At 48.2% G+C, this 24,341-nt stretch overlaps 2 protein-coding genes across 5 annotated transcripts in view; one reads left to right on the forward strand and one right to left on the reverse strand.

Annotated features, from left to right (window-relative positions):
- The window catches only part of CLSTN1 (calsyntenin 1), a 49,883-nt gene extending 34,172 nt beyond the window's left edge, over nt 1-15,711 (forward strand). For 2 of the 4 annotated variants that reach the window (XM_048519364.1, XM_048519365.1), the window contains 9 exons: nt 1,625-1,675; nt 4,661-4,818; nt 7,540-7,694; nt 9,034-9,260; nt 10,009-10,179; nt 11,358-11,503; nt 12,778-12,916; nt 13,394-13,576; nt 14,740-15,711. In XM_048519364.1, the coding sequence (XP_048375321.1) occupies nt 1,625-1,675; nt 4,661-4,818; nt 7,540-7,694; nt 9,034-9,260; nt 10,009-10,179; nt 11,358-11,503; nt 12,778-12,916; nt 13,394-13,576; nt 14,740-15,029 (1,520 nt within the window). In that variant the 3' untranslated portion in view covers nt 15,030-15,711. The remainder of the gene's footprint in view (nt 1-1,624; nt 1,676-4,660; nt 4,819-7,539; nt 7,695-9,033; nt 9,261-10,008; nt 10,180-11,357; nt 11,504-12,777; nt 12,917-13,393; nt 13,577-14,739) is intronic. The other 2 variants (XM_048519366.1, XM_048519367.1) reach the window with 1 other exon arrangement.
- A 4,542-nt stretch (nt 15,712-20,253) lies between these two features.
- The window catches only part of PIK3CD (phosphatidylinositol-4,5-bisphosphate 3-kinase catalytic subunit delta), a 36,941-nt gene continuing 32,853 nt past the window's right edge, over nt 20,254-24,341 (reverse strand). The window contains 3 exon segments of the mRNA XM_048519362.1: nt 20,254-21,244; nt 23,015-23,147; nt 23,616-23,761. Coding sequence (XP_048375319.1) covers nt 21,107-21,244; nt 23,015-23,147; nt 23,616-23,761 — 417 coding nt within the window. The 3' untranslated portion in view covers nt 20,254-21,106.

Here is a 24,341-nt window from a genome sequence, read left to right on the forward strand (position 1 = left end):
GGCGCCGCTGGTTGCCCTCTTCTCTTGGCTTATGGGTCCTTCCCACTAGGATTGTGACCTGCACCAGCCTCCGTGGAAAGAGTCAAGGCACAAGCAGGAATGAATTATACACTGTCAGACTTCTGGCAGCTTAATGTATTGTCAAAGGCTTTCCACCAGCTTATTTATGGAGTTCTGTACTGGGGAATTCCTGACCTGGATGGCCCCGGCTAGCCTGATCTGGGACAGGGAATAGCAAGCACCTCTTTCCTTGAAAACTCTATGGGGTCAGGTCAGCTGCAACTTCATGGCACTTTGTTCCCAATAGTAGAAGTGATAACTATTGCCCTGACCTCAGTGGTCCTCAGTGGCCCAGACTAAAATTATCTTGTGAGACCTCAAAAGCTAAGCAGGATTGGCTCTGACTAGTGCTTGGGTGGGAGACCTCCCAGGTCGTCCAGGATTGCTGCGCACAGGCAGTGGCAAACCACCTCTGTTGGTTTCTTGCCTTGAGAACCCTGCAGGGCCTCCGTAAGTTGGCTGCAATATGATGGCACTACACATGCATATTTGGCTCTTTTCCCCCCCAGAAATAAATCTTGGCTGCAGTTGCAGCAGCAAAGCCAGCAAAATATAAAACATATACCCTTCATCCAGGAACGAAGAAGTTTGTGTTCTCAAACTGGGTCGCAAACCAGAACTCACACGGAGCAGAGGCTGCTGTTCCACGTGCACTTGGGCACATGTCAGCCTTGACATGAACTTGCCTGGGATTGGGGCCTGTTGTTTCTGTCTTGTTAATCATGCATCTCTTTTCAAGACGCTTTCCAGAGCACTTCTCCAGCGTTCAGGGTTTTGTTTTGTTTTTTGCTTAGTTAATTTTGTTGCTTTATAGCTATAAAAAGAAACACGGCTGCAGTGTAGACTTTAACATGCAGGGCAGGTTTGAAGAGCCGTTCCTTGGAGACCGCATGGTGCTGAGTCATAGACTCCGATGCCGCTGAAGCTTTTCTTGCTGGCATCTTCAGAAAACGGATCTGGGGATTCATCTGAGGATGGAAAATAAAAAGGAACGCAGGTTACCAGCGCTTTCTAAAGCACACCGCCTTTTGATGTCTTTCTATTTCTCAGTGCATCTTTTGACGGTTTGCTCCGACTTCATCTCCCGCCCAGTGGGCATCCTGTATGTTTGTGTATTTATATCCTGTAAATCTCAGCTGAAGTTTTGGCTGTGATTTGCAAGATAATTAAAAAACTCTTTTAACAAGTTTATAAAAATGTGACCCTTGTAAATAAATGAGACGATAGGAGCCAGGAAGACGGGGTTGCGCAGAGGACGAGCGTGACCGTGTCGTGGAGAGCAGGGCTGCTGTGTAGACATCTTTCTGCAATCTCCAGTTTTGAAAAATGGATCTTGGGGTGGCCAGGCTGTAAAGGATCCTGCTTGGAGACCATGGTTTTGCTGCCTCGAGGAGGTAGCGTGATTCTGGTATTCATGCTTTGAACAACTTTGTTTGAAGAATGATGGTCCAGGTGAGCTTATTGTGCAGGCCAGGTGTGATGTGCCAGATCAGCTGACGAGTCCTAACCGCCTGGTTCCTTGTTTCTTCTTTCTCTTCTGTTTCTTTGTCTCAACGCTCTGCAGAATATACAGAAAATGAGAATGACACAGAAAAAGCGACTGAGGCCCCTTCAGGTTGCCCGTGTTCCTCTTCTTAACTTTTTTTTCTTTTCTTTTCTTCGTTCACTTCTAAGCTGAGACATTGCTTCATCTCACACATAGCATGGAATGCCAGCGTTGCCTGACGGCCGTTGAATCAACATAATTCATTGCGGAGCTTGTTTATTTTTCTCCATTGTGCTGCTTGTATCTGATGTGTTCACCTCCCTTCGCCCCCTCTGATTCTTAACACCAAAATGCTGTTCTTAGTAGACTTTCAGGCAGTTGACTTGTACTGAAATGGAGAGTCTGGGATGCATTTTTATTGCAAAAATCTATAGCTTTTTCTCTCTCTTCTGTTCAACTCGTTGCTGCATGCATTGCCTAGAGGAGGGGGGACATTGTGGTCTGTTGTAGTTCCACAGTGGCAGTTAACCCTTGTCCCCAAACCAGCTGGCCAGTGGGAAGAGCATTTTCATAAACTAAGTAGTTCCAGAATGGTAGTCACTTTGGTCCAGTAGCACCAAAGAAGCCAACAAGATTTTAGAGGAAGAAACTTTCAAGAGCTAAAGCTCCCTTGGTCAGATATCTGATGAAGCTTAAACCCCAAAGCTCTTGTTCATCTCCACTAGACTTGAATCTAGCTACTAAACCAAGCAAAAATGAGGGGGTAGCGTTGAGGGTTATGGAGAGGAATCTTTAGAATGACATGCTGGTTTGTATGTCTAAGGCCCCTTCCGCACACGCAAAATAATGCATTTTCAAACCACTTTCACAACTGTTTGCAAGTGGATTTTGCCATTCCACACAGCTTCAAAGAGCACTGAAAGCAGTTTGAAAGTGCATTATTCTGCATGTGCGGAATGAGCCTTTGTGGCTGTTTGCATGACGCTTACTGCTTACAAAAGGGCTTTAGGAGCCGTGTAGCGTAGTGGTTAAGTGCTTGCACTGCCATGCACATGGTCAGGAGTTCGAGCCCCCTGTGGGTCAGATATCCTGGCAGCTGGCTCATGGTCAAAGCCAGCCAGCCATTTCTTGGTCGGTAAATGAGTACCTAGTTCATAGCTAGGGGGTAAAGAATAGCTGGGAAAAGCAATGACAAACTACCCCACAAAGCCTATAAAACCACTGCTGTAATTCTCACAACAACCATGCAAAGTAAAGCAGTGTTACTATTCCCATAATCCAGATTTGGGGTTGAGGCTGAAATAGTGTGGCTTGGCATTAGGTCACCTGGTGAGTTTAGGCCAGAGGTGGGATTTGAACCAGCAGCTTTCTGGTTCTCTTAGCCACCCCACTTTCCACCAGCTCACGTGCTTTCAATGCAGTTCACATTCCTAGTTATTTCTCACCGGGCTTTGCATTTCACTTAGAGACTATTTTTGTGTTTTTAAAAAAGCCTGCTCCCGTTTATTTTAAATTGTACATTTGAAAATTGCTGATACTCCAGAGAGTTTTGCCAGAGTAGGAAAATACCCTCTAATTATTCATCGCTTGAGCAATGAAATTTAAAACTGTCTTAGAAAAGAATAGTTAAACGGTGCAATTTAGCACTTCTGCTGGAGCCGGAGTCCTGTTGCAAAGAAATCTTAATTGATTTAATCAGAGGTGTCTTAACCTACTGATTAGAGCTGCATATATTTGCATAGGAATAAAGGCAGTCTTTCTACTGAGGAGGAGCATAAATCTCTGTGTTTTGATTATGAAAGCCCAGGTGAGAAGAGGCAGGAGCCAGAGGAAGGGATGCCTCTTCTTAGGAGGTGCATTTCATGCCTGTCTATTCTTTTAGAACTTAATTGGAGATATCTTTTCGATCCTTTGGAGGGTTTTTAATAGTTTGATATAAGTAAATGACTGCAACCAAGAGGCTCTTAGCTTAGGAGTAAATCGAACGGGAGATGTTGTGGTGTGTCCAGTAGATTCTCTAGGCTGGTGATTTGTCAAACTGCCTTTTGAGTCCCTGGGGAGGGGTGTGTGTGTGTGTTATGTCTTAATTATCCTGTGGATGCACACTTAATGTGTTTGAATGTATAAAGTATCAGTGGCTCATGGGAGAATTCTGGTGAGGTGAAGAATAGGCCGTGTGTCCGAAGAACCCTCATCTCTTGGCATCTGTTAAAATTTAGCTGACAAACCATTCACCATCTAAGGCTTTAGATCACTAATGGATTGTCAGCTAAATTTTGGTAGCTGTCAAGAGGAATGGAATCCAGTGATGGGGCTCTTAACATATGGGAGGGGGGACAGGAAAGATGGGACCGCTTGAGTTTTTGGCCTCCCCAGCTGTAATAAAAACGAAGCTCTTCTTCCAAAAACAGTAGCCATAAACTGCTGTAAGTTTCTCAAACCAGTCCCTTAAATAGCTTTTCTCTGGGTTTCGTTCCAGGAGTTCTTCACGCTGTTCACAGAGTTTATTTGGGTAGACAGGTCTCAGCAGTAACACATTTTCAGCAGGCAAGAACAATCCCATTACTTACAAATGATGTTCTCCGTCTTGGGATTGTTCTTCTCTGTTTGTCTAACGAACAGCGAAGCGAGTTTTCTTTTTATTCACATTGTCGTCCATAACCCATTCCCTCCCACTCCATTTCCGCGGCATGGAAGTTGAGGTTTGCCCTCATTTGTTCTGTGGTACATGTGTGATATGAAACTCTTCGGAGTTGATGAGAGACGCGTTTTTCCGTCCGCCCGTTCTGAATTGTAGCCGTGAAATGTCAAACGGTTGATGATGTCGCTCAAGGGTTGAGATTCATCTTTGGTCACAGATAGAGCCTTTAATTTTCCAGGGCTGAGCTGGGCCGTTCCATTCCCCTCCTTCGCTCACAGGACTCTACTGTATGCAGAGCTTCCTTTTAAGTTCCTGTCCCTCCTCAGCTGTGTGCTTGGATGTGACAGAAAGGTTAACCCACTAGAATGGATATCTATAACCTGCATGCTAGTGCAATGAAAACCATGAGCAGAGCTGTCCCACCAAAGAAGTTGACCGCACTGACCGTGTCTGTCTTGCCTTGCTCAATGAAGGTGGTGAGCACCGCATGGCCCAGTTTTTCCGAGGTAACCTGGCCGGCTTGATGATCCGCTCTGGTAAGCTGGAGAACAAAAAGGTGATCGACTGTCTGTACACCTGCAAAGAGGGACTAGATTTGCAGATGGCTGAGGACGCCAGTAAAAATGTGAAGGTAAGCTGGGATGTGAAATGGTGTGGTATTACCCGTTCTTGTCGGCTCCCGAAAGCTACACAGGGTTGGTTCTAGGATGGGGGACAACCAAAAAAAGATCATGTAGAGGAAAGAAATGGCAAACCACCCCAACATCTCACTTACCTTGAAAGCCCCTTGCTGGGATCACTGTCAGTTGGTTGTGACTCAGCAGCAATCTCTGGAGAGCAAAGTTTGGCATGGAGTTGTAGGGAGGGACAGATCTTGGACAAAGAAGAAGAATGTCCTTCTCAAGGTCTTCTGCCCTCAGGACCATCTGGAAACCCTCGGGACATTTTAGTGCTCGGCTAGATCCTTTTTTAATCTTATTCTGAAGAATTTTTTGTGAACAAGTTGGTTAAATGAGGGATGAGCATCCCTTTGAAGTACAGTTACTTAAACCTGGGGAGACATAAGGCTCAGCAATCACTGAAGGAGGTAGACCTGGAACTTAAAGATCCAAGCAAAACAAGGTGGGCTATCCTAGAGTTCCCAACTTCTCTTGAAGATGAACTTCAGGCAGGTGGGATCACAGTTTGGATCCTGCGGAGAAAGGTAACCTCTGCATGGTCTCACCTATGAAAACTGCCACCTTTCCCCTTCCCTGTTCTTGTTATCTAGGACAAGAGATAGGCACCCTGCATTTTTCCCCCTCTTTTCAATGTTAATGTGAGCGTGGGGGGCAATTTTGAGGGCAAAACCCCTTGCTGTTGGCCCCAATCTAAAGTGGGCCACTTGGATACCTGAAATGTTGTTTTAAAAACGCTGGAGGATCCAGGATTTCTTAGCTACTCAAGAGTTTTAAGCTGCTCAAAATGTATTTTGAAAATATACATGAGCAGCACGGTGAAATATTACACGATTTCCTGGAGGTTAATGCGAATCTTGGTTAGATTTTATTTGTTTGGCAATTTTGGACAATACTTTAAAGACAATTTTGGGCAATATTTTAAAGTGCGTAAGAAGAAAATCACAGTGCTTATCCAGGAAACTAGCACAACTGCCTCAGCATGCCGGTATTTACAGGCAACAAGTATTTAATAAACTGGTACTTTTCCCCAGGAATCTCAGAAATTGTGCTGTAAGTAATTGCCTTTCAGCACTTTGTTTTCCTGTATTTTATCAATCAGCAGTTCAGTGCCTGTCGAACAGCTCCTTGAAATCCTCCAACATAAAAAAGTTAATTACGTTTCTTTCCTCTTTCCTCCCTCGCCTGTTGCAGCAGGAAGCATGAATCACTTCTCTCTGCACAAATATATTCCATTTATTTAGGAGCCTGCAGAAAAGCTGGTGGGGGTGGGGGGGCTACCTTGAGCCGCAAACCTGGAGGTTGCAGTGAAGGATATCCCGATCACTCAGCTCAGCTATTATAGCATTAAGCAAATGCTGCCAGGTTCGCACAGCGTTTCCTGCACGGCGAAACTTGTAAAAGGTGTATGCTTCAGCATTCGGAAGGAAAGAGGGTCAGTTGGTTCATTAGCTGTAAGCCCTGTTTGATACAAGACCCTTCTGCCATTCACTGCAGAGAACTGTGCTCCTGATCTCACGTTGATGAGCCTAGAAGGCCACTGCCCTGACCCGGATAGCCCAGGCTAGCCTGATCTCCTCAGATCTCAGAAGCTAAGCAGGATTGCCCCTCGTTATACTCTGTCTCAGAAAAAGATGTTAGTGGATTGTCTATTCCTCCACTACAGAACTCAACATGCTGAACCTTCTTTGTTGTAGAATGCTCCACCTGGGTCCTATTGCCTACCTAGCCCTGCTCCCCCCAAAAAAATCTGTTTTAAAGTTTGATGCTAGTCCTTCAATGAACTATAAATGTTCTTGTATCAAAGTACCTTGTTCAGTAATGCACAAAATATTGCTTTTGACAAAGGAGGCGTGTAAAAATGAATTATAATTCTCATTTTCGTTTGGGACTGTATTCTAATGCAGAAGCCTACAATTGTCTCAACTGCTGCACCGCAATTGACTGTACTAACATTTTTGTCTGAGACATAGTACCCTGTTTCCCCGAATATAAGACATCCCCTGAAAATAAGACGTAGTAGAGGTTTTGCTGAAGTGCGAAATATAAGGCATCCCCCGAAAGTAAGAGGTAGCAAAGTTTTTGTTTGGAAGCATGCCCAATGAACAGAACACAGAAAAATAAGACATCCCCTGAAAATAAGACATAGCGCATCTTTGGGAGCAAAAATTAATATAAAACACTGTCTTATATTCGGGGAAACACGGTAGTACCTGGCTGGGAGAACTCCCAAGTAGTACCATAGTCCTGAGTTCTGGAGAGAGAGAAGGGGTTTGGATTTATTCCCACTTTTCTCAACCATAAGGATTCTCAAAGCGGCTTCCAAACTCCTTTCCTTCCTCTCCCCACAGCAGACCCCTTGTGAGGTAGGGAGGGCCGAGAGAGTTCTGAGAGAACTGTGACTGGCCCAAGGTCACCTAGCCGGCCTCTTGTGGAAGAGTGCGGAATCAAACTCTGTTCTCCAGATTGCAGTCTCAACCACTACACCTGATGCAGAGGCAGGCAATGGCGAGCCAACTCCAAACATCACTTGCTTCAGAAAACAGGGCTCACCATACGTCAGCTGTGAAAAGGACATTGCTAATGAATTCAGCTTGGCCTGAGTTTTCTTCTCCACACCCGCTGCAAAACAATCTCTTTCACTGCTGCTACCGAACTTCTGCTCGGCCTTTCAGATCCAGATGAACCCCAGCCAGTCGGTCTTGACCTTGGAGGGAGACGACATCGACCAGTTTGACAGAGCCATGCAGCACATTTCCTACTTGAACTCCCGCCAGTTCCCGACACCGGGGATCCGAAGGATCAAGCATCTACCAGGCACACAGTCCAAGTGGAGTCTCTTACCATGTCCAATACTTCACCGCATAAGCCGTGAATCGGTTCTGGAACACCTTTTCGCGGAGAACTAGAAGTCCTCTTTTGTGGCTGCCGATTCCTTGAAGGCAGGCTGGGTGGGCATGGGCAATGAGTGACACTCGTCGCTCAGAAGCAGAGCTGATATTCTGCAAGCAGCAGGTCTACAGCTCAATCCCCCAGCATTCCTAGTGAAAATATCACAGGTAGAATAGTGGGGAGAGGCCTCTGGGTGCCACCGCTGAACGGAGCAGATGTCACTGGGCAAGTCCCACCAGGACTGTGAAGAAGAGAAGAAGAAGAAGAGTTTGGATTTATATTCCCCCCTTTCTCTCCTGCAGGAGACTCAAGGGGCTGACAATCTCCTTGCCCTTCCCCCCTCACAACAAACACCCTGTGAGGTAGGTGGGGCTGAGAGAGCTCCCAGAAGCTGTGACTAGCCCAAGGTCACCCAGCTGGCGTGTGTGGGAGTGCCTAGGCTAATCTGAATTCCCCAGATAAGCCTCCACAGCTCAAGTGGCAGAGCTGGGAATCAAACCCGGTTCCTCCAGATTAGAGTGCACCTGCTCTTAACCTGAGGGGGGATATGATTGAAGTCTATAAAATTATGCATGGGGTAGAAAATGTAGACAGAGAGAAATTTTTCTCTCTTTCTCACAATACTAGAACCAGGGGGCATCCATTGAAAATTCTGGGGGGAAGAATTAGGACTAATAAAAGGAAACACTTCTTCACGCAACGTGTGATTGGTGTTTGGAATATTCTGCCACAGGAGGTGGTGATGGCCACTAACCTGGATAGCTTTAAAAGGGGCTTGGACAGATTTATGGAGGAGAAGTCAATCTATGGCTACCAATCATGATCCTCCTTGATCTCAGATTGCAAATGCCTTAGAAGACCAGGTGCTCAGGAGCAGCAGCAGCAGCAGAAGGCCATTGCTTTCACATCCTGCATGTGAGCTCCCAAAGGCACCTGGTGAGCCACTGTGAGTAGCAGAATGCTGGACTAGATGGACTCTGGTCTGATCCAGCAGGCTAGTTCTTATGTTCTTATGTTCTTAACCACTGTGCCACCGCTGCTCAGGTATATTCAGATATGAAGATTTTTAGGGGACCGCCACAGCATCTGTTCTGCATTCGTAAGGCCAGGATGCATGGTCAAAAGTTCTTCCCTCTCTGGTGGGGATTCTTGCGGCAGCCAAGAAGGCCAATGCAATTCTGGGCTGCATCAATAGGAGTACAGTGTCTAGATTGAGGGACACAATAGTAGCCGGGTTTTGGGCTTCAGTGCCAGCCGGTCTCGATCACTCTCCGCAGGTGCTCAACTGAAGAGGCCTGCATGGCTGTCCCCTTCGTCGACGGCTACGTCATGGTCTTGCAGCCCGAGGAGCCGAAGATCAGCTTGAGCGGCATCAATCACTTTGCCCGTTCCGCATCAGAGTTCGAGAGCCCCGAAGGGGTCTCTCTCTTTCCCGAGCTTCGCATCATCAGCACCATCACTCGGGAGGTGGAGCCGGAGGGAGACGGGGACGAAGATCCCACAGGTGCAGCCTCTGTGCTTGATGGCTAAGTATTATATTGTCAGGTGCGCTGCAGAACCCAGAAGTGACACAGTCTCTTAGGGGCAGGGGAGAGGGTGTAAACACTGAGGAGTGGAGGGAGGGTAGGAGATGCCCTGTGTTTAACTTGGGAGGTCTGTTGGTCAAGCTAAGTTTCTAGTGCTGTGAAAGACAGTGTGGGACTGGTTGAGCTGCGGTTTTCAGGATTTCTTATTTCTGTCCAGAGCAGGTTCCAGGTGCTCCTTCCTTTCCTCTGTGTGCTGTTGTGTCCCTCAGTTCACACCTGCCTGTGTTCTCCTCCCCCATTCCCTCACTGTCTGTACTTCCCCCTCTCGCTTGCTCATTTTCCAGTCGTCCCTCACTATACTGAAAGTGTGGGTGGTGGGGAGCAAATTCCCCGCTAACCATTTCCCACCACTGTGGAACTTCCCTACCTCTGAGCAGAACTGTGTCGCCTGAGAGAGCTCCCTCTTCTGGGCGGGAGGCCAATTTACATGGCACCAATACGGTGACTGCATGGCGGTGCGGCTTAGAGGGAGTGTTGGTAGGGAGGGCTCACAGCAATCAGATAGATAGCAGGGGGGGATGGGGGGTGGCAGGCGTGGGCCCCACCAGAAGATTCAGGGCTTGGCAGGTGCCCCACCTCAGGGTGTGCTGAGACTGGACCTATTTCTGTCACTGCCTGTCCTCCACAACCTCCCTGGTCTTTGAGTGTATGCGTGTGTGTTTGCAGTCCAAGAATCGTTGGTGTCAGAAGAGATCATGCATAACCTGGACACCTGCGAGGTGACTGTGGCAGGGGAGGAACTCAACCAGGAGCAAGAGAGCCTGGAAGTGGATCTGGTCCGGTTGCAGCAGAAGGGGATGGAGATGAGCAACTCTAACCTGGGCGTGATCATTACAGGTGAATATTTGCCAACCAGCCTTCAGTGTGGTCAAGACCCCAGCAAAGAGCCGAGGGATAACAAGAGAGGTCCCAGACGTATTTTCCTTAGCACTTGCATACAAAGGAACTTCATTTAGGATCAAGGTGGTAACCCTTGGGATAACCGACTGCTTGATTTAATCCAGGATTTTAAATGGGGACCAACAGGTTGACATTTTGAGTTGGGCAGATCCTTTCTGAATCTGGAGAATAAATACTACCTTGCCATTTAAAAGGTTTCTGTGCCAGAGGCCAACTGAGGAGTGGGGGGCAGGGAGCAGGTACAGGTGTTTTTCTGTGACCCTCCAGCACTCACGTGTTGATCTATATCAGTGGTGGCGAACCTTTGGCACTCCAGATGTTATGGACTACAACTCCCATCAGCCCCTGCCAGCATGGACAATTGGCCAGACTGGCAGGGGCTGATGGGAATTGTAGTCCACAACATCTGGAGTGCCAAAGGTTCGCCACCACGGATCTATACGCAGGGGTGCTGAATTTAGCTCACTTTGAAGAGCCCGTTCAGCAGGGGCGCCCACTGTCAACCAAAGATGCTTGGTTCGTGTTCTCCCATGAGGAAGCAGGAGGTTGCTCCCAGAAACCCCTGGTGCCTCTTCCTGCTCTGGGCAGTTAATTCCCAAAGAAGGTCTGAGCCAGAATATGTCTTGCTTGCCAGGCTACATAGGAGAGCATCAAGGAGTCTCTTTCTTGATTGCTGTCAAGAGTTTTATTGCCAGCAAGGAGTATTTTCTTCAAGGCTGTGCTGGAGAGGTACCCCAGCAAATGTTGGCACTTTCTTTAGCATCCCTTTAGAGCTCCTTCAGAGAAAGTAACAACTGAGCAAAAATGAATCGCATGTCTAACCTCATCAGCCGCTTTCTTCCATTTGGACCCTCTAAAGCAGGGGTGTCCAACTCTGGCACTTCAGATGTTCATGGACTACAATTCCCATCAGCCCCTGCAGCACGGACTGATGGGAATTGTAGTCCATGAACATCTGAAACGCCAGAGCTGGACATCCCTCCTCTAAAGCGAGCCACACAGGACAGCTGTGAGAACTTTCAGGCTAGCATTTCTATGCACCGGGGGTGGGGGCAGTTTATATCCCTGCTGCCTGAGCCAAGTCCCTGATAGCTGCTGTGCTGCATTCCCTGTAGGTGTTGACACTATGGCCAGCTACGAAGAGGTTTTACATCTGATCCGCTACCGCAACTGGCACGCCGCCACTCTGTTTGACCGGAAGTTTAAATTGGTCTGTTCGGAACTCAACGGCCGTTACGTCAGCAATGAGTTCAAAGTGGAGGTACGCAAGTAGATCTTGAGGAACTGATGGCTGGGCTTGCAGAGAGGGAGTCTGGTATTGAATTGTGGGGTCTACTACTTGCAGAGGAGAGTTTCCATTGCTGATCTGAGGCCCCTGGGTTAACGGTCTCCCTGGTAGCAAAGTCAATCGATGGCAGAGTCCCCGGTAGATCTTGACCAAAATTTTAACCAGCGGCATTCCGTTGGGGCTTTCTCTTGAAGATTATAACCCCCCTGCCTGCTTTGGTCACCATCTCAATACTTCTTGCAAGTGCCTGGCTCCAAGATGATCTTCTTAGCTGTTACCAGAGGGAAGGCTTCCTTGTGGAGCGCACACTCTGATAACACCCATGTCCTGTGGGACTTGCTTCGTTTTTACAGGGTGTGCCAGGCTGAATTGTCCAGGTTGGCCTTTGGAGGTTAACCAGATGTCGTGGGCTGGTTTGATATTGTTCTGGTGCGGAGTCAAATATCTTTTATATATATTAGCTGATTTTTATTGGTTTCTAACTTATGAATGATGTCACACAGCTTGCCAAAGTGAGGTAGCTGCATTTAGTCATTTCTGCAACCTCTCCCTCTTCAACCTACCCGACGTAGGATGAATAAGAGATGCCCTAGACAGCGCAAAAATGAGAACCAGCTTGCAGTCAAAGGCTCTACAGAGAAATGTGGTGGTTTGTTGCCAAGTTGCACAGCTTGCGTGTGTTGGGATAAGTGCTCCTGGTAGTTGGAGATTATCTCTTTATCGTAGTTAGCAGAGCGGCACGGGTGGCTAGAACACAGCAGAAGCCCTTACCTCGCAGCGTATGCAGCGCGGATGAACCAATGTGCCATGTTTACACAAAAGAAAGTCGGATTATAGTTTCTATCTAATAAAGAGTATTTATTATGAACCTGGCCCTGATAGAAAGGTAGATAGAGTCACTATGCTATCTTAATCTAGTTGGATGGAGATGGATGCTAGAGCATCCATCCTCTCTAGGCATGGCAGGAAGAAGTGGTGAGGAAGGGGTCGAGGAAGAAGCCGGAAGGAAGGAAGTCCCTGAGAGTATCAGTCTAACATCAAAGGGATAGAACCAGCATGATAGAGTAAAGGTGTCAAATCCCTAGGTCCCTATCTAGCCACTTCAGTTTCCCTCTAGTAAAAACCCCCTCTGTAGGTTGAGGCAGGAAACAGCGTAACAAAGTCCTTCACTTCCAACAGCGTGCAAGATTTTTTAATTTGCTGCCTGTTTCTCCCGTCTCTCCCCTCCTGCTGCCTCTGTCTGCCAGGTGAATGTCATCCATACAGCCAACCCTGTGGACCACGCCAGTCACATAGCAGCTCAGCCACAGTTTGTCCAGCCCGTCCACCACTCCTTTGTCGACCTCTCTGGTCACAACCTGGCTAACCCGCACCCTGGGTTTTCAGGTAAGGACTTGATCTCCATGTAGTTCCTTCATTCAGATCGAGAGGCTGAACGGGTGCGGGAAGGGCGCCCTTCTCGGAAGTGGCTGATGTATTGCAACAAATTGTCCCATGTTTCTGTTCCCACAAGGGCCACTAACACAGTTAAGAGTTTCAAACGTGCGTGATAAAATCACACGTTAACCATGAAAACCAAACATGCATGATTAAAATACACACAAAGCAGCAATGAAAACGTTGATTAGGAAGTCTTATTGCTGCATTCCAGTGTAATGCTATTCAGCCTCAATATTTGTAGCAAAGAAACTCCAGGGCTTGCTTCTTCATAGGGACCCGGCTGATCCTGGAAAAACCACCCTGAACTTCTGAACTGTTTGGTCCGGGAGTTGCCTGGAACCTGCCACTGGGGATTCCATCCGCTACAGGTCCCATTTGGCTGGCCGTGCGGTCCATGTTGCTCTCTTTCTCTTCCTCTCCCAGTGGTTCCGAGTACGGCCACCGTGGTCATCGTGGTCTGTGTCAGCTTCCTGGTGTTCATGATCATCCATGAAATTCGCGATCAGAGCCCCACCAGCTTAACGACATGCGGGACCAGGATTCGGGAAGGAGAACGGTATGTATCACTTCACTCTGCCTTGACCATCACCGTTAACCTCGGGATGGAGTGTGAGAGGCATGCGATGTTCTCCTTCAAGAAGTTTGGCGGTTAAAAGGTCCTGAACAGGTAAAGCTGTAGACGACATCCTACCTGCAGAACATCTGGGGCGGGGTACAGTCCTCAGTCTGTCTGCAGCTGCTCACAGGGGCTTCTGGTTCTCTTTTAACCTTCCGCTATGATCAATTCTAGGAGCCGCGGCATGAAAGTGGTGCCATAAGCTTGCACCGCCACTCACACGGGTCAGGAGTTCAAGCCCCCCTGTGGTCAGGATATCCGGCAGCTGGTTGGCTCATGGTCAACTCAGCCATCCATTCAATCCTTGGTCGGTAAAATGAGCACCAGCCCATAACTAGGGATAAAGAATTTCAGTTGTGGTGCCATGGCAAACTACCCCACAAAAACAGCTTGCCTATGAAATCACTGCTTGCAGTGGTACCCCAGGGTGGAACACGACTGAAGGGGAAACTTTACTTTATGATCAATTCATGGTTCTTGCATGCCCTGGTCTCCTTCTGTGCATGCTCTCCAGGCTGAAAGCGTGAATCAGAAAGGAATCCAGGTTTCTCGGATGCTTGTGCAAGCCATGGGCATCCCTATTTCGTGCCATCGCCTCCCCTAGCTAGATTGACTGTAGATCTCTCCGCCCTCGGGTAAGCTTAGTAATACTAATTACACAAACATCCTGCCCTACCCCCAGTAGCCACTCCCTGTGGGAAAAAATATTTATTTTGTTCATTTATTTAAGACATTGATCAGCTACCGTTCTTTTGTGCAGAGCTCAAAGAGGATTACCATGTAGATTTTTTTAATCCATAATTTTTTTTTAATAATCACAGTTTAGGATTTCAAGTAACCTAATCAAATACAGTCCTAAATAAAACTGTCTTCAGCTGCTTCTTAAAGACTGCAAGCAAGGGGTCCAAATGCACCCCCATGGGGGAGGTTGTTACATGATTGTGGGGCTGCCGCTGAAACGGTCCTCTGGGCAGCCACGTGAAACTTCACCCATAAGGAAGCAAGCCTTTCTGGCCCTGTACCCAGGAGCTCCCACCCCCCAAAAGCTGGGGCTGCCACTGTCCCCCTCGCAACAAGGGGGATAGCCAGGGTGCGGCTGGGTGGTCAAGCGGAGTTTTAAAAGGGGTGTCCTCTTTCGTCCCTCTGATGTACCAGACCTACGAGGACCAGCACAGCAGTGAAGAGGAGGAGGAAGAGGAAGAGGAGGAGAGCGAAGAGGGCGAGGAAGAGGACGACATCACCAGCGCGGAGTCCGAGAGCAGTGAGGAGGAGGAAGGGGAGCAAGAAGAAGACCAGCGGAATGTCAGCCGGCAGCAGCAGCTTGAGTGGGATGACCATCAGCCACCTATTGATCCCTGCCCCTTCCCGGCCTCCCTCTGTCTCTCCCGTTCTCCTCCAGAAGACTCCATGGCAACCTGCTCCATCGCTCCCGAGGATCCATGACGTGAGCAAGTCACCTGGGCCATAGAGCCAAACGATGTGCCCCGATCTCCCTGCCATGTGTGTGTGTCTCTCTCTTTCCTGCCTAGCCCCCCCCCCCCGCCCTCGGGCCTGTCTCTGGAAACCTAGCTCGCTGCTCCTCCCTCTTCTTTGCCCCACAGTGACTGGATATTTTTTGGGTCTTTTTTTTTATTTTGCAAGGAATTGCCTTGTGCGCGTACTCCCTCCTCACCTCGGTTCATTCTAAGGGACTTGACAGCTCTGTAACAAACACAGGGGTGAAACTGTCTGGATTTTTAACTTTTGGTTTGAGGGGAAGGATGTCGGGGAGACAATGTTATACCTCCCAGCTTAGTTCCTCTTTTCACGCTTTCCTTGTGGGGGATTTCAAGACTGTTCATGGATGAAAATTAATTGGGGGGGGGGAGTTATTTTTTTTCCCTTTTCGTTCTCTCCCCCCTTTTTTTTCTGCAGCTCACTCCATCCCTGTGAATCTGAAAACCTTGTTTCCACCCTCCCACGGTCTAGTGCATGTGTAAAGCGGCAGAATGAGGTTAATATGTAGAAGATTAACAAGACTTTTTAATATTTTGTAAATATATTGGAATTATGTAATTATGTCCTTCGTGGTAGTGAAAATGGGAAGGGAGGGAGGGAATAAAACCATGCTAAGGTTTAAAAAAAAGGAAAGACATTTTTTTTTAAAAAAAATCATACAGCATGATATAGAAATAAGTTTTTTTTTTCTCCATGGGACAAGGTTAATTTAGTGTAGAAGAATTAATGGATGACGTGGTGGGTGTCAAACTCCGCTACCATCTTCACTCTGGTCCAGCTCTGTCGTTCGGCTCTCCCCTTTCTTGATTTTTATTTCAGAGGTAAAAAAGGGTCTGTTAAGCTGCAGATATTTTGCTTCCCACGAGCCTCTCGGGGAACGGAGGGGGGGGGGACCAACTGTTGCCATTCCAGCCGTGGGGTTCTTGGTGCATTTGGCTGGTAGGGAGCGGAAGCGAAGTGGCCAGCGCACACCCTGTGACGACGGCGAGTCAGTTCTTTTTTGCACAAGTGAGGAAGCCTGGTGGCAGACTGGGGCTTCCCGATTTCACAATAGCAGCTGCCACGGGGTTGGCTCCCATTGGTGGCGATGCAGGACCTGGAAGGCCCTGTGTTTTGCTTTGGCTACTGATCGAGACAGGTGAACCTGAATACACAGATTGGGTAGAAAGCCCAGCAGGCTTGGGCCAAGTTACTGGCGTCATTCCCACTTGAAACACTCCGCGTCATTCCCCGTAGCACCTTGTACAGTGGCTTGGGACATGGGCGTCCCGAGCCGTATTTTTGTTGTTGTTTCTGTTCTGCACTGTTTACACAATGGGCACAGGTCCTCCTCTGAACCAGCATGTTTATCCAAGACTCCATCTTGCAAACTGGCTCACCAAGGTTCCATGAGGTTTGGGTGGGCATCGAGGCAGCCTCAGCCGTAACCTCACCTGGGTTTGGAAAGACCAGAAAGCCTAAAGGATGTGAAAAGCAAGTTATGGCCCTGTGGGCGGGGCGGGGGGGGGGGGGGAGGGTGGGTGCTAGGCTTTTCAGGTGAATTGCAGTTTCCTCTGTGCCAGCTCTTCTGGGAGACTGCCTCAGATTTTGTTGTTTTCTGTTTGGTTATGATTATTTGAGGGAAGGAGGGGGTGACCTTCTGGCCATACTAGGTGTCTAACTTGAGTGCCAGATCTGGTTTATTCAGCCCCTGCTGGCATGGCCATGCCAGCAGGGGCTGATGGGAATTGTAGTCCATGAACATCTGAAGCTCCACCCCTGAGCTATACACTGGTGGTGGTGGGAAATGCCACCAAGTGGCAGGCCAACTTACAATGACCTGATAGGGTTTTCAAGGTGGTTTGCCCTGCCTGGCTCTGTGTAGCAACCTTGGACTTCCGTGGTGGCCTCCCCACCCAAGTCCTAACTGGGGCTGGCCTTGCCTACCTTCTGAGATGTGACAAGATCCATCCAGCCTGGTCCACCCAGTTCAGGGCAGGGGGTGGATGTGCCATCACATTGCAGCTGGTTTATGCCAACCCCACAGGGTTTCCGAGGTGACAGCAGAACAGAGTTGGATCGCTGTTGCCTGCCTCTGTGTTGTCTCTGGACCTTCTTGGCAGCCTCCCATCCAAGGACTAGCCAGGGCTGACCAGCTTCTGAGCTCTGCTGAGGTGAGGCTCACCTGACATTCAGGGCAGGTCACATGTTCAGAGTCGGCTTGTCATTGCTGGGCTCTGCAGAGCAACCACGGACTTGCTTGGTAGGTCTCTCCCATCCAAGCCTGCCCAGTCCATCCCAGAACCTGCAGTCCCACAGTTCACCTAAGCACAGCCCTCAAGCTTAGACACTCCTCCGGCCAAGGGAGACTAGGGGAAGCCAAATTTTGTCCGGTTGGTGTAGTGCCGGGCGTCCTAAATGGTGATGTCTGCCAAAGCGGCTTTTGCATTCTGGGCTCCAGAAACACACACAGAGAGTACTGGCAAAGCCTCTTAGGCTCTTGCCATTCCCAGGGTCAGGCAGTTGGAAGGGATTACAGATGCTGCTCACCCTTTTGGAAACAAAGCTATTTCCTTTCTTCTCCCCCATTTCTCCCCATTTCCTCCCCGTTCTAGCAAGCAGCCTGACTCTAGGGGTTTCAGTGGAAGAACAGCTGGTCTCTAGAGTGCCTTTTGCATAGGTGTCAAACTCGCAGCCCTCCAGATGTTTTGGACTACAGTTCCCATCATCCCCTGCCAGCGTCATGCTGGCAGGGGATGATGGGAATTGTAGTCCATAACATCTGGAGGGCTGCGAGTTTGACACGTATGCCATAGAGGGTTGGTTTGAAAGCAGGCAAGGTTGACCCCACACAAATCAGCTTACCCTTTCTTTAAAATGTTTTTTTAAAAGAGATAAATGGTTAGATTTTTTTTTTTAATGGCCAGGGTAAAGCCAGTTCAGCAACTTTTTACCTAGTAACAAATCTGCTAGTTTTAAACCTGGGAAAACTTTTAACTTATGTCCAAGTTGTCCTGTGTTTTAAATGTCATTGTGTGGAAGACTTTTAACCCCTTCCATTATACCATCACTGTAGCGGCTGTATTTTTAGACTGTAAACTTGATCATGAGTCTCTCTCTCTCTCTCTCTCTCTCTTAAAACGCTAATGCTGAAAGGATGTAAACTTTTTTCTGATGCCGTTTGTAGCCATCATGGGTCTAACATTTCAGATGTGTATATTGGTAAATAGGTTGAGTTTGGAAAGTCTGAGCTACAATAAATTTCTGGTTCTAAACCTTGACTGTCGTGCTATACTCTTTCTAAGGAAGTAAAGTGATGACCCAGGAACTCCGTTCAGCTAAACTAAATAAGTGTTTTCTGCTGGTCGCAGGTTAAAGAAACCAAGTGTGTCACTACCTGGTATAATCGGATATTGTTGAGTGCTGCTATGTTGCAGTTTCTCTATTGCTTATAAAGGCTAATGCAGGTGAGAAACTGGGAATAGCGGCACCTAGTGACAGAATGAAGCATTATAGAGTATATCTGTACTCCCAAAAATAAACCACCTCAGTTCTCTAATAATAGCCCAAATCTGCCCTGTCCTGTCCTTCCAGCAGCTATATGAGAACTTTACATGTTTTTTAAAAGGACATTATTTAGAATAAGTAGCAGGCTCATGTGCATTTTCCTCATTATGGAGTGTAAGAAATACAAGCCTCTCTTTTGAGCTTCAGTACAAGTCTGCTGTGGCTTTTTGTCTCCGGCAAAAGAACCAGATTGCTGAGGGTCAGGTGAGAGGGCTGCTTCCCTCATTCAGCCACCACCACCACCACCACCCCACCCCCACCCCCGTGGCCTCTGTGCAAAACGCGCCTGGCCGTGTGCCACCTGGCAGAAAAGGACTGCAACGCTATTTAACAAAAACTGTTTATATTTTAACTCTGAAAAGAACCTAGAATGGCATGTAAACATTTTCCCTTAGAAAAGCAATTTCTGAGGCTTGAACCAACATTTGGAACAAAACAAACAAAAAACTGCAGAACTGGCTCACAGGAAGTACAACAAGTGTTACTTTTTACAGTTACTTGATTAAGAGCATACGAGTATTATATTTATCATGACCTTATAATACTGCTTTGTGTGTGTGGGGGGGGGGGGAGGTGGTGGTTTTGATCTTCACTATGAAGTGACTCCCCATCTAGGGAGTGCCCTTTCTTTTGTCTGGGATTTGGTGCCAAGTTACAGGGTAGGCTCGGAGAGGATTAAGTGTGCAGAAACTGTGCACAGCTCCAGTCTGAATATTGGAGAACATCTCCGAGGTCTCATCAGAGATTCAGCTTGTGAACCATCCACCTCCTGCGATTCCCAAATCTACACCCTAGAAGAAATAGTGCCTACCGCAGGGATAGGCCTCTCCCCCAGTTTTTTTACCCTTTGGCAAAACTACAAATACTTGGGACCAAAGGAGATGCCTGAAGTTTGAACGTACTGCATCCTTGGTGCAGAGAAGCAGACACTTCTGTCTGTGTTAAATGGCTTTTATACAGTGATCTTTATGGGGCTGCGAGTAAAAGGCCTTTATAACGTCAACCAGAGTTTGAGTCCCTGTCTTCATCCGTCGCTGGACTCAACAACTACAGCCACGGCTGTCTAACCGCAGGGAGAAAAACATGCTCGTACTGGGGGACTATGACAGAAAAGACTCTGCTCGGTCTGCCTTGAACTGGTCAGTGGCTTAGAGCCACAAGAAGGGTAAAATGCCACTTGTCCAAGGAGCATAGGGCAAGTGAGCTATCAGCTTTCAGGAACGGATCAAAAGGAGGCTTTCCCCAGCATCTCAAAAGTCAAAACAAGACCCTCTCTTTTGCAGGGCTTGGGGTACCATCCAGGCCTAGAAAAATTCAAGCCCTGCAGTTTATCTTGTCTGAGACTAACACCGATTGAGTTACCAGTGGTTCTCAACCTTCCTAATGCCACAACCCTTTAATACAGTTCCTCATGTTGTGGTGACCCCCAACCCTAACATTTATCCATTTTACAGATGGAGAACACTGATGCAGAGAGTCTTAGGTGACTCCTGTGAAAGGGTCGTTGGACCCCCAAAGGGGTCGCGACCCACAGGTTGAGAACCACTGTTCTAGATAGAGTTAGTGGTTCGTAATGTTTTCCATATTTCATGGACCATATATTCCCATCAGCCCCTGCCATGGCCAGGTGGCAGTGCTGATGGGAATTGTAGTCCATGTACATCTGCAGGGCCGTAGTTTGCAGACCCCTGCTCTAGAGCAATCTTGTGTAAGAAGCACATGGCAGTTAAACAGATCCTTGGTAGCTTGATGCTAATGGGCCTTCTAGACCACCTTCTAGCAGTAAAGTCCAGAAGAACAGAAAACCCTGGGCTTCATTAGGACATTTTTTCAAGGTCTCAAGTTACGGAATGCACGGATTGGAACCTCTCCAATCATTGCAGTTTAACAAAGACGATTTGCTCTACAGTGACACAAGTCACCCGCATGACGTTTGCTTTTGACCAGAAGGGCTTCTGTTTCTTTAACAGCGTTTTCCTTACTGGAACTGGCTTGCAAAGCCAGATTGCATTTTTAAGAACTGACTGAAGTACCTGAACAGCCTCCAAACTTTTCCCGAAGAGCTCAGCTCCTCTTCTTTGAGGCCACAGTCCTTAACGTTTCAGGTTTTTGTTCGACCAGCGAAAGGGTAAAATAAAGCACATCTGTGATCTTTCTAAACTATGCAATTTACACACATACACGCAGTCTCACCTTTAGATCTAAGCTACTGCAGAACTGTCATAACCAGAGGCACAGGTAGCTTTTTCCTTGGAGTTGAAGAAGTCATTGAGCATTCGAGGGAGGGGGGCTATGATCAATTGCAAAATGACTTCCTTCCTGGGGTCAAAAGATGACCCCTGCCTGGGGTCAAAAGATGCAGGACCACCTTGGCTGCCAGCCGAAGAGCAAGCTCTAACACATAACCTCTCTCCTTGGGGTTGCCTCGGGCGAGCAGTGAGGAAGCGGTTGAGCCGGTTTTTCACACTGCAGCGGCTCTACTGCCTGTTATCCTTGGCGACGTTGTGTGCCAGCCAGTTGACCTTGGTCTTCCAGCTCTCCCGTAGGGCCTCGTTGAACTTGAGGTGGAAATGCTTCCTGGCTTCTTCATCTGCTTTCCCTAAAGCCAGCGAATCCTGGTGGGGGAAGGAGGAATACAACATCGGGGTCAAGTTGAAAGGCTGTTTCTGTAGGTCTCTTGCTGCCGCCATCCTGTCATGGATCCCAAGAAAGCAATGAGGGCCCCACGCAGACGCTGACCCACCAAGCATGGTGTAGTGCAGGGGTCTGCAACCTGTGGGAGGGGCTGATGGGAATTGCAGCATGGTGGCAGGGGCTGATGGGAATTGTAGTCCATGAACATCTGGAGAGCCACAGGTTGCAGACCCCTGGTGTACTGGTTAAGAGCAGCTTTGGGTCCCGTAAGGAGAGGCAAGTCAGCTTACAAGCCCCTTCCCACAACCTTGGGAGGTCGGTGGGGCTGAGAGTTCTGAGAGAACTGTGCCTAGCCCAAGTTCACCCAGCAGCCTTCATGCGTAGGAGTGGGGAAACAAAACCAGTTCACCAGATAAGAGTCTGCCACTCATGTAGGTGTAGGAGTGGGGAATCAAACTCAGTTCTCCAGATTAGAGTCCATCGTTCTTAACCACTATGCCACACCGGCTCTTAAATCTATATATATAAAAATCTATCAGTTTGTTTTTTTGCTGATAGATAATCTCCCAAACTACTGGACTGATTGCTTTGAAATTTTCACACAACGTCGCACTCCTGTGCGGCCAGGTTTGCATACTGTTTCCACACCTCCTGTTGTGTACACGTCACAACTGTGGCCGTTATTGTGTACATACTACACCTGTGACAGTTGGAACCACAGTTCTGTTCCGCAACAGCGCCATCTGCTGGCCATCAAAGCAACACCCTCTGATACAAGGGAACCAACCATGCTTTCCTTGAAAACCACTGCCTTATGGAGTGAAAGGGATGGGGCGGGCTATCTGCACATGGCCCACCCACCCTAGCGGAGGAAGGGGAAGGTGAGGGAAGGTCCAGGGGTTTGCTGGACCAAATGCTCTGAAATTTGAACACAACGTAGCTCATGCCTCCCAGCGTGTTTTACGCTACATAATTCGCCTGCAAGGGGAGGGAGTGAAAGGGCAGGACCAGCCACCTGCACATGGCCCACCCACCCTAGCAGAGGAAGGGGAACGTTAGGGAGGGACCGGCCGGGTTGCCATGCAAGGGAATGGGAGAGAGGGAGGGGAGCGAGGGGCCTCTTGCACCTCCCCTCCCTTGCAAGCATTGTGCAATGACACATGTTCGAACCGTTCGCTTCCCCTTTTCTTTCTTTTCCACTTCACCAGACTCAGCCACAGCAACGCGTGGCCGGGCCCGCTAGTGTTTTATACGTGTTGTGAGTCACCCTATGCCCAGAAGGGGCGGGGCAGCATATTAAATCCAACAAATCAAATCAAAATCTTGTTGGTCTCTTAGGAGCCACTGGACGAGAATCCAGCCCTTCTACTCACGGACCAACATGGCTACCCTCTGAAACCAACCATAATCACCCAGTGGCTGAAAGAGTGATTGGAATGTATTCAGCCAGGGAACTTAACAGGCTGAACAGGTAATCGAACTCAGGTTTTCCTGCAAGAAACCAAATGCTCTTAAGGGCTCTAGGTCGACCTAAGGATTGATTTGAGCAGCACACCAAACAGCTGGATTTACATGCAGCCAACAGGACCTATAAGACCTCACACTACACGGGGAAGGAGAATGCTAAAAGATGATGAGTTCCCCCCTTCCCCCCACATATGCTCAACTTCAGGGAATATCAGTGGTCCCGTCCCGCCCCCCCGTCCCCCCCCCCCACACACACACAAACATTCTCTCTGTCTCTGACTCACTTTGAGGTACTGGATGTCTTTGGAACAGCTGAGTTCTGGCAAACCGGCTGCTTTCATCAGTGCAAAGAGATGTAGGAAGAGAAGGCCGTGGCAGCGGAGGATCATGTACGCTCGCTCGCAGTAACCTCGGAAGCTGTTCGGCAGAATAAGAGGAACACGAACTCTATGAGGGTGGGAGGCGGCTGCCTTGCGAGGGGGGGTATCATCTGAAACTATGCAGAGTTCCAGTTGAATGGCAGGCATCTTTTAAAGGGGGAAGGGAGAGAGATTTGGGGCTTGCTGTTTTATTTTTGGTTTTAACTGAAAAATGTGTTTATTATTGGATGCTGCCTTGAACCACAAGAAAAAGCAGGCTATAAATGTTTGAATAAAATTGGGCCAGATATCTCCCCTGACCCAGACCGGGATTTGCCTACTTCTGATGTGATGGTTTGTGAAGTCTGAATTGAGCAATTAGAGTGATACTAGAAAGCGTAGACCGGTTGGTTCTCAAATCTTTGCCCTCTGTTCGGTATTTGGTTACTGGTCTTTTCCCGGCTCTGTCTGGAATACAAGCCTTGGACTTCAGGGGAAAGAAAATCAATGCCACAGCATTGCTCACCGTTCAAATTTCTCGCTGTTGTTGGTTTTCCCTTGCTGGATCACGTGGACAAAGTCATAGGTCAAAATGAAAGGGACCCGTTCGCGGTTGATGCCAAACTTGGTCTTGAAATTGCCCAGAAAATGACCAAAGTCAATATGGAACAGCTGGAAACGAATGTGGAGGCAGGGAGAGAAGAGAAAGGTTAGGAGTTTTTATGTCCAGGTAGAATATTCATCCAGGTGTCACTTCTGAGTGGCTAGCAGAACAAGAAATGAGAATTCAGAACATCAGAGTTCTAAATCCAGAATAAACACTGGATAAATTAAGAAGAAGAGGAGGAGGAGGAGGAGTTTGGACTTATATCCCCCCTTTCTCTCCTGCAGGAGACTCAAAGGGGCTTACAATCTCCTTGCCCTTCCCCCCTCACAACAAACACCCTGTGAGGTAGGTGGGGCTGAGAGAGCTCCGAGAAGCTGTGACTAGCCCAAGGTCACCCAGCTGGCGTGTGTGGGAGTGCACAGGCTAATCTGAATTCCCCAGATAAGCCTCCACAGCTCAGATGGCAGAGCTGGGAATCAAACCCGGTTCCTCCAGATTAGATACACGAGCTCTTAACCTCCTACGCCACTGCTGCTAACCTAAATTGTGCCTTAAGTATTTGGGCCCAGAACTGTAAAAACCACAGAACACAGAATGCATACGCTCTGACAGTCAAAAAGACTAGCGAGGTTGGCTTTTTAAAAA

Source organism: Sphaerodactylus townsendi, linkage group LG16 (genome assembly GCF_021028975.2).
Source record: "Sphaerodactylus townsendi isolate TG3544 linkage group LG16, MPM_Stown_v2.3, whole genome shotgun sequence".
NCBI classification, from domain to species: Eukaryota; Metazoa; Chordata; class Lepidosauria; order Squamata; family Sphaerodactylidae; genus Sphaerodactylus; species Sphaerodactylus townsendi.